This window comes from Prunus persica, chromosome G3, assembly GCF_000346465.2.
Source record: "Prunus persica cultivar Lovell chromosome G3, Prunus_persica_NCBIv2, whole genome shotgun sequence".
In the NCBI taxonomy this organism is placed as follows: Eukaryota; Viridiplantae; Streptophyta; class Magnoliopsida; order Rosales; family Rosaceae; genus Prunus; species Prunus persica.
This window is the reverse complement of record NC_034011.1, coordinates 25,209,749-25,224,441: the sequence shown is the minus strand read 5'-3', so window position 1 is coordinate 25,224,441 and position 14,693 is coordinate 25,209,749. Positions and strand designations below refer to the sequence as shown.

Genomic DNA, 14,693 nt, shown 5'->3' with positions numbered 1-14,693 from the left:
CTTTATGTTTATTAACTTAAGTGTTTTTTTTTTGGCGAAGGAGCCACGGGATACTATTGTGGTGGTTTGGAGCAATTGCTCCTCCATAAAAGATCATGAGTTCGGATCCTAGTATTTATATAATATGTATGAGTTTAGTATACTATCGCTCCTCTCAATAAGAAAGGGTATTATAAAAAATAAAAATAAAAAAAGGGTTATTTTTGAAGTTCTAGCCAAGCTATATAGTTCATGTGGCAGCAATGAGCAAAAACTATATCTAACTGTAATGTCTCCAGACTCCGAAATCACAACAACATTCCATTAGAAGCAAACTCATGATCGAAATGGCATCATCCATTTCACCGCTGTTTGTAATAACAAGTTGAGAGTATCTCACATCGGAGATGAAAGCTTTCGAAGGGTTCCGAAAGCTCAAATCTGGACTGGTTTTTGAGTTGGGAAGAGGAGAGGAAGTTTCGACAGCCAAGTATTGGTTTTGGTTCTGCTTTTTAAACTAGTGCAATTTAATAAGTACATGACCGTCCATTTGCGCCATATATCCCCATCAGCTGTAATATTCTAAGAAAAATAATTTTGTTTATTCAAGAATATTATCAAAGCATCTGCTTTCTAGAAAACACCGTCGTCTATACGTATGGGGAACAAAATCCATATCAGCTTCAGAAAAAGCGCACACAACCCACAAGCATCAGAATCTGAATATATTTAAATACTCGGCATAAACAGTCCAAACTCTCCGATGACCCCTATGAGATTTGAAAGCACCACCAGCCCCAACTGTTCAAAAAAAAAAACCATTATTTCATCTTCCACTTTTTTATTCATGCAGACAAACAAATGCAAGGGCATTCTCGAGTGTTCTTGCACATAAAAGATAAACATGGTTTGTTAATTTGCAGGAAACTAGCAGCTGGTCGGTATCAAGGACCAGAGTCAGAACACGGCATTCATTTCTTGTCTTTTGTGTTTGTTGGGCTTTGGTCACCTTCATGCCAGCTGCGGGAAATATGTTATGCATGGATGAAAGTTTTTCACCTTTCGATCTTAACTTGTAGAAGAAGAGTTCCATTTATGATGTTTTACTTCATATAAATCTTTGATCTTTGAACTAATAATAATACAGAAGAAATAGGGAGATTCAAATTGGAAATTAAATATGAACTATGGGACTTGCTTTTGGTGTTTGTAAATTACTACAAGAATTAAAACTGGCGTAAAAGCCATTGCACATGTTATTCACTGGCATGCAGCAGCAGCACCAAACCGGCCATATGAGCAAGTCCAAAACCACATGGAACCATAAGACTTTTGGATCTTTGGGGTTACCAAACAGAGTACGGACATTGAAATTGAAATTTGTTTCGAATGCTCTGATATCATCGTTCGCCTTGTTTTCTAATATAATACAGTTGTGGCAACAGAAAACAAAACAGCATAAATCCAAAACAAGCACACAAGTTATATATATGCTCAAAACCATCCTTCCCTCCAGTTCAAGCAACCACAGGAACAACAACCACAGAATAAAAGAAAGAAGAGGAAAACAAGAATCCGAGGACTTGTTATAAGAGATGGAGTTGATGATGGTGAAGAATGAAGAGAACCCTGGGAGGCGTCGCCTGAGCACAGCAGATCGTGAGACTCAGGCAACCCGGTCTGTCAAGAGAAGGAGAAGAGACCCAGCTACAGTTGCAGTTAGTCGTGACAACAACCAGAGTGAGCAGCAGTTGCCACAAAAGCCAGCTGATCCAACCTCAGCTACCACAATGAAGAGAAGTTCAAGATTTCGCGGTGTCAGCAGGTTTGAACATATACACAAAATTCAATGGTTTTCTGATTGTTTAATAGGCAGAACTTTCTTCTTCTTTCATGTGTAGAAATATTAACATAAATTGTTTGTTAACAGGCATAGATGGACCGGTCGATTTGAAGCCCACTTGTGGGATAAGCTCTCTTGGAATGTAACACAGAAGAAGAAAGGGAAACAAGGTAAATATTGATTTTTGCATTTCTTTCACTCTGTTTAATCATCTATTGCTTTTCCTCCTGGATACTGATATATGGTTCCTTGTGTTGTGCTTTGGAATGGATTATTGGGGCTGAACAGTTTATCTTGGTGAGTATATGCTGCTACATGGTTGAGTTTGTTCAGTTTGAGCCTTAGAACTTACTGCTAATTCTGTGAGTGAAGCATATTAATCTTTTTATTCTTTGTTTCTCAGGAGCTTATGATGAAGAAGAATCTGCTGCAAGAGCATATGATTTAGCTGCACTTAAGTATTGGGGAACGTCGACTTTCACCAACTTTCTGGTATGAATATGATCACTGATCAGCTACAACATGTAAATATGGAGTTTAGCATTAGAGAAAGAAAAAACGAAAAATTTATGATCTTACACCTTAATGTTGTTTGCAGATATCGGACTATGAGAAAGAAATTGAGATAATGCAAACTGTGTCAAAAGAAGAGTATTTGGCCTCGTTAAGAAGGTAGGACTTCGAACATCTCTTTTTGTGGAAAGACTTCTGCACTGATGAATTTCCTTGACCAATTTCCTGAAAGAATTATTTATTTCTTTGTTTCAGAAGGAGCAGTGGCTTTTCAAGAGGTGTATCTAAGTACAGAGGAGTGGCAAGGTAATATTCTGATTAATATTTTGGTGATCAAATCAAATCAATTTCTTTGAAAAAACTGCAAATGGAAAAACAGTGTCTAAAGATTATTTGGTTCATATATTGCAGGCACCATCATAATGGTAGATGGGAAGCAAGAATAGGAAGAGTTTTTGGAAACAAGTACCTCTACCTTGGCACTTACAGTAAGTTATCTCCTCTCTCCTCTCTCCATAACTGATTATAACATTATCCAAAAACTAGCTGCAATATAAACTGTCATAAAAGAGAAAATTGAAAACTATAATGAAGAGAATTTGCACTTACTGAGCAATGTGTCTTTTTAATCTCATTTCAGGCACCCAAGAGGAAGCAGCTCGTGCCTATGACATTGCAGCAATTGAGTACAGAGGGATCAATGCTGTGACTAACTTTGACTTGAGTTCTTACATAAGATGGCTAAAACCAACAGCAGACGATCCAATAACCACTCAAGAACCAGAGACAGTCGCGGAACCTCCGAATATGCCATTCATGGCCAACAGCTACATCCCAACAGGGGAGTCTTTCTCACACACAAATCCTTTTGCCTCTGATTACTTGAACTCCGCCCGAGAACAAGAAGTCATCGGTAGCAACATCCCTCTTAACACCGGTAGCAAGTCATCTTCTCCCACTGCACTTGGCCTCCTCCTTCAATCATCAATATTCAGAGAGTTGGTTCAGAAGAACTCGAACTTCTCAGAGGATGAGAGTACTGACGGAGAAGAAACAAAGAACCAGCCACAGGTTGGTAGTGATGATGAGTTCGGTGGAATTTTTTATGATGGAATTGGCAACAACCCGTTTGCTTGCTCTTCCAATTCTGTTGGAGATAACAACCCATGGAGCAGCATTACAAGCACCATTTTGCTCAATCAACCAACAAAAGCAAATGCCTCAGACTCTCTATTTTTCTTTTCTTAGATGCATCCTGGGAAACAGAACTTTGTCATATGGAAGAAATTTTGTTTCACTTTGTAAATAACAGAATTGGCACATCAAAAAAGTAAATAGCGTGATGAGATTGATGCTGCATATCGATGTAAATTAAATCATGTCCATTGGGCAAGAATAAAATTGGATTTTATTTATAAGAAATAATACCGGTTAAATACAACAACAAAAAATAGAGATTGACTAACATTGTATGGATGAAAGGCTAAGATTATTCGCATTTTTTCTCATTCGGTATTTTACTAACTATGAATGAATGTGAGAGGCTAAGATTATTTCTTACTTGTTGTAACAAAAATGCAAGATGATGATTTTGTAATCTATTTTCCAACCAGAACAACAATTTCAAACAAAGATTTATCGATATAGCAGTAAAAGAGGTGGTAGTATTCTTCATGTAAAGTGTGGTTTGAAAAGTGAAGCAATTACTAAGAACACTCCAACTCAAAATGCAATTCTCTACAACAAATTATGTGTGCAGTAAAGGAAATTAGTAGCACTCGAGATAACGAGGTCGATCAAAGGCAAACATTCTCACACCCAAAAAAAGAAAAAATTAAACTCTCAGATTGATTTACTATGAAATTTCTCTCTTCTATATATGTTTTGGATATGTTGAAATTAGTAAATTAATATCTACAAAGTATAAACTAATGCAACTAGGAGGTTCTTTTTTCTTTTTCTTTTTTATTTAATAAATAGTATAGCCGCACGGCTACATCGTTTTCACACGTGGGCGAATCACTAGGCAGGTCCTCTTTTTTTTAAAAAAAAAAAAAATTATAAATAGTATAAGCACATGGCTATACTCGGTTTTTTAAATTTTTTGAAAAATAGTATAGCTGGGCGGCTTTACTGGGCTTCTTTTTTAAGTTTTAATAAATAGTAAAGCCGTATGGCTATACTATTTTTGACACATGGGCGAACCGCTAGGCGGGTTTTTTAAAAAAAATTTATAAATAGTATAGCCGATCGGCTTTACTGAACTTTTTAATTTTTTTTTAAATAAAGTATAGCCGCACGGCTATACCCCTTTGACACGTGAGCGCCTAATTGCTAGGCACCTACGTATTTCTAAATTCTATTGCTTAATACACGTATTTTTTCCAAAATTGCACCAAGACAAACAAAATTCACGTATTATACAAATAATTTTCACATATTATTGAATAAGAATAATATGTGTTATATTAAAATATTATATAATGGCCGATTAATATCTACTTTGGATATGTTGAAACTAGCAAATTAATATCTTTAAAATACAAACTAATGCAACTAGGAGGGTCTTTTTTTCTTATTGTATTTATATAAGCTTATTTGAGGGATCCTTCAAATAAGCTTATTTGAGGGACACCCTTTGTAGGCCCCACTCTGGATTGTATTTCACTAATCCAAACCGTCTATTTTGTAGATACTCATTCAAAGATCATCTCTACAAAAAATCACTTGAATCCGATATCATTTGACCACTCAATTAAGTTATTGAAATTTTAGCATTTTCTTGAAGCACCGTGTTCATTGATTTTGTAAGACACAATTGGATGTTGAAACGGTTTCCGATTTGTCTAATTTTTTGTAAGGATGATCTATAAATGAAGACCTACAAAATAAATGGTTTGGATCATTGGGAAAAAAATTGTAGGGTACCCTAAAGGGCGTCCCTCAAATAAAATTATTTGAGGGATCCCTCAATAGAAGGGGACTGTATATATATATATATATATATATCTCTATACATATAAAGCAAAAGGCAGAGAATGGTGAAACATTCAAAATATCATAAAATGCCCTTGGTTAATTCAAACATTAAGAATTGAAATTATTAATTAAATGAGGATAATATAGTAAATTCACATTTTTTCATATTAAAAAAATTAAAATAAAAAACAAAGTCAAATAAAAAGTCATATTTTTATAGAACATAACTACTCATGTTATATTTTCTTAATTCTAAAAATAAAATATAAAATAAAAAATAAAACCAATTGGCACATGCGTGAGCGTGTGCAAAAGGCAGAGGCTAGTTAGTTGAAGGCTATAAAAAAAAAGTTCTATTTTTTATTAGCATTCATCGGATGTTCTGAGAACATTAAGAATTTTAGAGAACCATTTTTAATTACAAACTGCCCTTTAAAATTTATACTTTTAATACTTTTACACTTTCTATTTTTTCTGTTGGGTGAAAAAGGTATATGCAAATGTTTTGGGCCTTTGGAATTAATAATACAAGCCGAAGCCCACCAAACGGTCTCTAAAACACTTTCGCTCTCAAACCAACACGGTTTATCTCAAGCTCGCATTTCGTTTGCCACTTCGATCCTCTCTTCCACTGTTTTGTTCTCAATCTCGGCAGCTACTACCCATTAACTGTTTCAGACATATAAAATGTAAATAGTACCCCTGTTTCTTGCTCTCTCTTGTTCTTTAAATGAAGAAACATGGGGATTCAATTTTTGCACTTCAACAGTTTTAAGTTTCTGGGATTGAGCTTGAAGTTGGATGCTTTTATGGTGATGGGTTATGCTCAAATCACCCTTTTTTTATTTATCAGGGACCATTCAGGCAAGCTGTGTGCAGGTAAAGCTTGGACCTTTGTTACTGGACTAGTTAGGGAGGCTAGAGTATCTTTCAAGTGTTGATGCTTACAAAGATGTAAGATTTTTCAATCCGAAAACTGAGTATGGGACGACAAGAATATGCTTCAAGTTGGGACATTCAAATAGCTATGAATTCTTTTCTTTTGCTTTAGATTCGAAAAATCGGCCTATGCGGCGCCTAGGCGGGTCTAGGCGGTGGCTAGGCGGCTCTAGGCGGCCCTAGGCTCCTGGGCGGGTCCTTTTTTTTTCTGACTTTAAAAACCTCACATTGTTGCTTCCTTCTCTCTCACGAGTCGATCACTACCACCAGGCCGCGACGACCCCTTGCCCACACCCGCGACCCGCGGCCCTCTCTGTAATGGAACTATGAACATCTACTATAGAGAGATGGTGGGTTCTGCTACATGTGATGTGACTACGTGAGTCAAATGCCTAAGCATATAGGCTTCACCTTCACCTTCACCATCTTATGGCGCCAAAATTTCCTTAAGAAGTATACATATCAGGGCAAATGACACAGTTGTCTGAGACTAGTCATAATTCTAGAAGCCAAGTTTCACCTGGGGTGTTCTTGACTAGAAAGGGCAGGTCTGGTGTTAATGCTTTTACTTTGAATCCTCGATCGAGAAGCGGCTTCAGGATTCTGTATCCACTTCCTGAATCCATGCTTTTTGATAGGATCATCAAGCACCCTTTAGGATTGAATTTAAAGAGACTGTCCATGGCCATGAATTCTCTTTTGCCAAACTTGGTTGCTGGTGAAAACCATATCATGTAGAACTGAGCACTGCATCCATGGTTGAGGAACTCAAGTACTCGACCATGAAACTACTCTATTAAATTGTTTGAGTTGAGTATCTGCAGTTCCGGGAGATTCCCCTTTTGTGACATTTTCTGGAGGAACCAGAGGACCAGGAACTTCCTCTGCAACTCCATCTATCTTTTCCTGCATGGAAAGCTGTGGCATGCTCTCAGCAGTCAAGGTTAATTCAGTTTTCTGTCGAGGTAATCGAGTATTGTGATCTTGAAAAGGTTCATGGATTCTCAGGTCAACAGGATGCATGGGAAGGTTAAAGACAGTGTAGTCTGCATAGATGCTGAAGAATATAATAGCAAATGGGATGGTGGAGAAGATAGGATATTTTGGGGTGCGCCTAAGCAGCCTGTAATCAAACATTTCTGAGACATTCTTTTCACCTTCAAAAGAGTAGGATAGGGTGATTATTTTTTTGGAGAAAGCATTGTTCTTGATGAGGCAAGTTGTACGGTCTGGCCAAGTGCGGCCTTACATGTATATAGTAGCTGAAAATTGAAATAGGAGGGTTTTCTGATGTATGATTTACCACTGCATGTTACTGCTCTACACGTCGTGCAGTGCTGGTCCTTAATTTGGCAAATTTTTTGGCATCTAGTGCATTCTAAATTTGGTATAAAAATGTTTGTTTCAATGATGAATCAATCTTTAAATATCTGGACATAAATACCAATTACATCCTTGTATCAATTAGAATAGGCTAAAGGCAGTAAATAGTTTGTTAGTTAGTTAGCCATCTGTAACTAATCTTATACAGCTGTATTTGACAGCTCATCATTGTAATTTAGGCCACATTTCTAGCTACTTATTTCAACTTGTTTATATCCAACAATAAAATTAAAGAGGGGCATTCTCATCATCTTAGGAAATGAACTCCTATAATAATATTTGTGAATGAGAAATTCCATCTTTTCTCTCACCAATCAAATAGTTTTGTTTTTTGTTTTACTGACGAGAAATGAGGCATTCGAACTTGAAACATCTTTCAACATTGGTTTAATATTGTAAGTTCATCATGTATGAGAGAATCACTTACACGTATACGTATGCGTGAATATTTTAGGGATTTGTAAATGCACCTAAGGTTTTGATTAGCACACCCACCACATTTTGAAAACAATCCCAAAATTTCTCATTGTATTTGTACCTATAAAATCTCTGGATGCATATGATTCTAATTTATTGGTTGGAACCTGGAAGGCGAAACCAATTTTCTTTCTGTTAATTGAAGACCCAACCTAATGTGAGCTTGGGCCTTGTGAATGAACCCCAATTTGGGCCTTTTGAAATGTCAGCCCAAGACTATTACAAGCGAGAGCCAACCCAACGGTCTCTAAAAGAGGAGCCATCTCCTAAAACACTACACTTTCCCTCGAAAACCTTATCCGCTTCTCTCAAGCTTCAACCATGGCGTCACTGATACTTGGAGCTCTTCCAATCTCCACTCAAACGCTCGCTTTCAGCTCTCGCATTTCGTTTTCCCAGTCTGAGACCCTATCCAATTCTCTCCCCTCCTCCACAGCTACCACTCCTGTGAGAATGTGAAGGTAAAGAGTCCCACATTGGAAAGTTGAGAAAACTAGCAAGGGCTTATAAGGAGTTGGGTTACTCCCCTCATTGCCAATTGGTTTTGGGGTGGAACCTCAACTTCCTTCATGGTATCAGAGCGGGTTGCCCACGTGTGAAAGCCCAACGGCCACACGTGCTCCACGTCACCCAAAATGTGTTGTCCACGTGTTAGGCTTGAAAATTCGCCACACGTGCAGGGGCGTGTGAGAATGTGAAGGTAAAGAGTCTCACATTGGAAAGTTGAGAAACCTAGCAAGGGCTTATAAGGAGTTGGGTTACTCCCCCCATTGCCAATTGGTTTTGGGGTGGAACCTCAACTTCCTTCATGGTATCAGAGCGGGTTGCCCACGTGTGAAAGCCCAACGGCCACACGTGCTCCACGTCACCCAAAATGTGTTGTCCACGTGTTAGGCTTGAAAATTCGCCACACGTGCGGGGGCGTGTGAGAATGTGAAGGTAAAGAGTCCCACATTGGAAAGTTGAGAAACCTAGCAAGGGCTTATAAGGAGTTGGGTTACTCCCCCCATTGCCAATTGGTTTTGGGGTGGAACCTCAACTTCCTTCATGGTATCAGAGCGGGTTGCCCACGTGTGAAAGCCCAACGGCCACACGTGCTCCACGTCACCCAAAATGTGTTGTCCACGCGTTAGGCTTGAAAATTCGCCACACGTGCGGGGGCGTGTGAGAATGTGAAGGTAAAGAGTCCCACATTGGAAAGTTGAGAAAACTAGCAAGGGCTTATAAGGAGTTGGGTTACTCCCCCCATTGCCAATTGGTTTTGGGGTGGAACCTCAACTTCCTTCAACTCCATCAGTCAGGTACACCTCTCTCTCTCTCTCTCTCTCTCTCTCTCTCTCTCTCTCATATGCCCTAATTTTTGCTTTATGATTCTTCAGTGTACTGCGGTAGGGGCGATAAGAAAATCGAAAGAGGAAAACGTTTCAATCACTCTTATGGCAATGTAAGCCAAATTTCTGATTTTGACCGTTTCCTCATCATCTTTTGCTCATGAATTTTATGATTTTGTATTTGTTTTTCTGAATTTTGAATATTTTGTGAAAAATAAAAATTTGAAATTTAGGCGAGACCTCGGAACAAAAACAAAGGAAGAGGTCCACCAAGGGTTTCCCGTGCCTGTGGCTTCCCCTTATGGTATAGCCGCGCCGCTATGCTACGATTTTTTCAAAAATAGTATAGCCGGGCGGCTATACTTTTTTGACACGTGGCGCCTAATCGATGGGTCCCCTTTTTATATAAAAAAAAATAGTATAGCCGACCGGCTATACGCAGTTTTTTTAATTTGTTTTAAAACAGTATAGCCGCGCGGCTATACGATTTTACACGTGGGGCTCAGTGCGTCTGCTCCCTTTTTTTAGCGCATATACCTTTGAAAAAACTGCAAATGGAAAAACAGTGTCTAAAGATTATTTGGTTCATATATTGCAGGCACCAACATAATGGTAGATGGGAAGCAAGAATAGGAAGAGTTTTTGGAAACAAGTACCTCTATCTTGGCACTTACAGTAAGTCAGCTCTGATCTCCTATCTCCATAACTGATTATAACATTATCCAAAAACTAGCTGCAATATAAACTGTCATAAAAGAAAAAGTTGAAAACTATAATGAAGAGAATTTGCACTTACTGAGCAATGTGTCTTTTTAATCTCATTCAGGCACTCAAGAGGAAGCAGCTCGTGCCTATGACATTGCAGCAATTGAGTACAGAGGGATCAATGCTGTGACTAACTTTGACTTGAGTTCTTACATAAGATGGCTAAAGCCAACAGCAGACGATCCAATAGCCACTCAAGAACCAGACACAGTCGCAGAGCCTCAGAATATGCCATTCATGGCCAACAGCTACATCCCAACACAGGAGTCTTTCTCACACACAAATCCTTTTGCCTCTGATTACATGAACTACCCCCGAAAACAAGAAGTCATTGGTAGCAACATCCCTCTTAACACCGGTAGCAAGTCATCATCTCCCACTGCACTTGGCCTCCTCCTTCAATCATCAATATTCAGAGAATTGGTTCAGAAGAACTCAAAATTCTCGGAGGATGAGAGTACTGACGGAGAAGAAACAAAGAACCAGCCACAGGTTGGTAGTGATGATGAGTTCGGTGGAATTTTCTATGATGGAATCGGCGACAACCCGTTTGGTTGCACTTCCAATTCTGATGGAGATAACAACCCATGGAGCAGCATTACAAGCACCATTTTGCTCAATCAACCAACAAAAGCAAATGCCTCAGACTCTCTATTTTTCTTTTCTTAGATGCATCATGGGAAACAGAACTTAGTCATGTGGAAGAAATTTTGTTTCACTTTGTAAATAACAGAATTGGCGCATAAAAAAGGTACATGGCGTGATGAGATTGATGCTGCATATCGATGTAAATTAAATCATGTCCAGCATTACTTGCAAGTTGCATGTAAACAACTTAAAAACATCGAGTTTATGGTTTTGGTAATGTGATGTTTACCAACTTTTTCGATTTTTCATAGTTTCATCTCACCTTAATATAGGCTGAGAGATTATTAACAAGAACAAGAAAAAGTGTGAACGTTTCCAAGGTTGCGTATGAATGATTTCGGAATACATTATCATGTACTTTCGGTTTAAGTTCATCGTCCCAGATTCATTCAACTTAAATGCTGCAGTTTGCCTCCTTTACAAAGATGTACAATTGACAAGTAATAGAGTGGGTCGTGCCCAATATGTAGCACAATTGTATTTTAGCCATTTGAACTCTGTTTTCTAGTTCATTTCTATTCCTTTCATTTCATGTGGTCATATTCTACTTCAAACGCTCACATTCAATTTTTTTAACCCTGTGATATATTGTTGGCTAAGCTGAAAACCACAAACCAGCAGATCCCATCTTGGTTGGGAGCATCGCAAGGGACTTCCATATACACTCTGATACAGGTAAGTATTTCTCGAGACATGTCATTTGAGGGTATCAATAAATTAAAAAGGAAGTTCACTGGAAAAAATAGATAAATGAAAAAGAAAGCAAAACACGACTTCCACAAGACACTATCCTCAGTTGGATAGAAAGCTACATATTATTTACCCTTTGATCCGGGGAACCCAGTGTTCATACTAGTTTGTAAGACAATAGCAGCTGCAAGTTAAACCTTGAAATAAAACATCTTCAGTGGTTCCCATGGAAGTCAGCCTAAAAGAACAATTACAAAATAACCACCTCATAAAAGAAGCATACCCTAGAAGTTCTAGGTACATCATATAATAAGTGACAATTCTGTAAGTGATGAAATTACAGGTTGCAATTGGCAAATATTATGAACTTGATAAATAATGGGCAAAGTACAAACTTAAAATGCAGTAAAGTTATGGGTAAACTGAATACTAGTTCCTGACCTCTGAATCATGTCCCTTGCCGAAATACATGTATTGCATTCAAAAGATACAAACTTCATTTCCTCTCAAGAACTTCAAAATTGCTTACTTTTATTTCTGAAGAGTTTTTGTTGTTTAGAAAGATAAAAGACAAAAAGGAAAGCCAATGCAATCAACCAGATCCCAGTCCACGGAACTGGTGGATCCTTGAAACATATAAGGGACGCCTCCACTTCTTGGGAGGCATGATAGACAAGAGAGTGGATGGCATATAGGTCGTGATCTGAGGACCTCAAGTAATACAAAGCCATCTCAAAATCCAAATGTGACAATGCAGAGACTGCTTTGTCCAGCTTGTACTTGAACAAGTTCCACCTTTGTACGAACTCAACATGTCGACTACTTTTAAGGAGCTTTCTTTCCCCACCATGTGCAGCTATGGATTCAAGAACATCCACAGCACTTGTTATGCTGTAATTGAGTGATGTCAAAAGAACATTTCTACGAGCAGCATCCTTCTGCACAAATGACAATGATGAAACCTCAGAGAACGGCCCAAACGGAGTCTGCCCAACACTCCATGTGTAATCCACCAGTGTAGTATTGTGCCTAGGGCTCCACAGCATATGGGTTGGTGACACTCCCCACATGCTCTGTAAAATCGAACCAACAAGTGGTCGCTCAAGCTCCCTTGTCTGTGTAAACACATGACGCCCGTTACAGCTATAATCACTGACAGTCTGTGTGTTCTTCGTCCTGACTGCAATGACCATGTCTTTAAAAGCAACAGATTGGTGATACCTATCGAGCAACAACAGCATGCTGTAGTCCAAATCAAACACATAAACGGGAAGAACCCTACCGAAATCCTCCTCAGGAAACCCTGCCACCCTCCTAAACTCCTCAGCTGAATCAGACAATATCTGATGCAATCGCTTCGAGTCCAAATACTCACTTGCAATCAAAGTATAGTTATCAAACAAGAATCTCGACGTATACGAATTGATAGACCGAGAAATTGCAAATGAACAAATTGGACACTCCGAGTAACTCACTCTATAAGTCTTGAACCTCAAAGACTGATCCCCCAACAACAACCCATTATCATGGGCCTCATCCATAAACGTTCTCTCAATCGATTTCCAATCCAAACCACTAGAATCCTTACTGCCCTCAGACCCATAAACATGAATAAACTGAACAATCAATGAATTCTCAAACTGAACAGGAATTCTCAAAGAGGGCACAAGAAGAACCTGGTAAGCACTCCAAACCAAGGAAGCCAAGTCAGCAAGCAACGCCTTTTGAGCCTTGGGACGACCGTGCAACGCCGCGAGAGGATGAAACTCACCTCTGGGCAAAACCCCATCACCGGAAAGAGCCGGGCCATAATCGACCGGGCCAGCACCCAAGTCAATCCAGATATACCTGTCTTTGCCAGTCCAGATGCTCCCCAAACACTTGGTGAAAGCAGCGGAAGAGTCCCCAGATCCATAGTTATAAGCATAAGGCTTGGACTGGGGACCCAAATTCAGAAAATACAAGTAAACCCCAGAAACGGGCTTCTCTTTCTCGAAGTCCTGCTTGATGATCTGGTCAATCGGGTCGTAGGGGATGGAGAGAAGCGGGGATCGGAGGCTGGAAGGGGTTTTCTCGAGCTCAGAGTTTAGGGTTTTGGAGAGTTGGGAAGCTAAAGAGGGAGAGTGAGAGACGTCGAGGTGAAGAGAGTGCTGGACGGCGAGGCGGTGAGAGTGGGTTTCGTAGGGGGCGATGACGTGGAAGTGGTTGGAGGATTGGGAGGCCGAGAGGAAGGAGGAGAGGAGGAAGGCGGAGGAGGAGGGGAAGGAAGAGCCGACGAGGCGGACGTGGAGAGAGAGAGGGAGGGAGAGAGAGAAGAGAGAGGCGATGAGGGAGTGAGGGGTGTGGGAGAGAGGGGTAGAATGGGAAAGGGAGTTTCTGAGGGTGGAGGAGAGAGAGAGGAAGGAGTCGTTGGTGGCTTGACGGTCAAGGCGGGACTGGTGGGTCAGGAAGGTGTCGAGGCCAAGGATTGGGGCGGAGCTGGTGGTGATTATGGTGGTAGTTAGGATCAGAAGAAGGAAGAAGGCGGTGGTAATGACCGCCATGGTGGTCGTCGAGGTCTCTGTGACTTGGGACTGAAATGAGCTCTGCGGCTTGGGGGTCTGAAGAAGCCAATTTTTTTCTTTTTTTCTTTTTCTCTTTTTTTTTTTTTTGGAAATGAAAAAATGAGACAGTGTTTGATGCCCGTCTTATTTTCCAGCTCACTACAAACACAACTTACACTGGAAATTTTGCTTTTATAAGAAGCATTTTTGTTCATAATTGTTTTTTTAGAAGTAGGTTTATTAGAATAATGTTGAAAAGTCAATTATTTCTCCAAAGCCTCGTTTGAGACTACTTCTTTAAGAAGTACTTTTGTTTATAAGTGCTTCTAATAAAATCACTTTTATTATAAAAATATTGAATTTTCATTGAAAAAAAATCCAAGTGCTTTATACAAATATTGAATTTCCATTGAAAAAAATCCAAATGCTTCATGAAGAAGTACATAGTAGGTGTTTCTCCAGAAAGTATTTCTAAACTTTGTTGTCAAATGCTGTTAAAAGTGCTTTTAGCCTTTCCAAAAATACTCCCAAATAACTTAAAAAATAATTTTTGAAGAAGCACATACTATATTAGTCAAGTACTTCTTCGTAAATTGTACTAAT

The 14,693-nt window shown here is 39.2% G+C and overlaps 3 protein-coding genes across 3 annotated transcripts; 2 read left to right on the top strand and 1 right to left on the bottom strand.

Moving 5' to 3' along the window:
* On the top strand, positions 1,486-3,641 carry LOC18783525 (AP2-like ethylene-responsive transcription factor At1g79700). Its single transcript, XM_020560592.1, has 8 exons — positions 1,486-1,804; positions 1,910-1,992; positions 2,111-2,119; positions 2,226-2,314; positions 2,421-2,494; positions 2,591-2,641; positions 2,747-2,823; positions 2,976-3,641. Exons 1-8 carry the CDS (start codon positions 1,575-1,577, stop codon positions 3,581-3,583), a joined length of 1,221 nt encoding a protein of 406 aa, XP_020416181.1. The 5' UTR covers positions 1,486-1,574; the 3' UTR covers positions 3,584-3,641.
* Positions 8,383-10,957, top strand: LOC18781728 (ethylene-responsive transcription factor ERF037). The gene is made up of 6 exons (XM_007216819.2): positions 8,383-8,560; positions 9,411-9,414; positions 9,493-9,557; positions 9,678-9,748; positions 10,043-10,119; positions 10,271-10,957. The coding sequence occupies exons 1-6, from the start codon at positions 8,435-8,437 to the stop codon at positions 10,876-10,878; spliced, it is 951 nt and encodes a 316-aa protein (XP_007216881.2). The 5' UTR covers positions 8,383-8,434; the 3' UTR covers positions 10,879-10,957.
* Positions 11,817-14,395, bottom strand: LOC18783463. Its single transcript, XM_007214942.2, has one exon. The coding sequence runs from the start codon at positions 14,088-14,090 to the stop codon at positions 12,063-12,065; it is 2,028 nt and encodes a 675-aa protein (XP_007215004.1). The 5' UTR covers positions 14,091-14,395; the 3' UTR covers positions 11,817-12,062.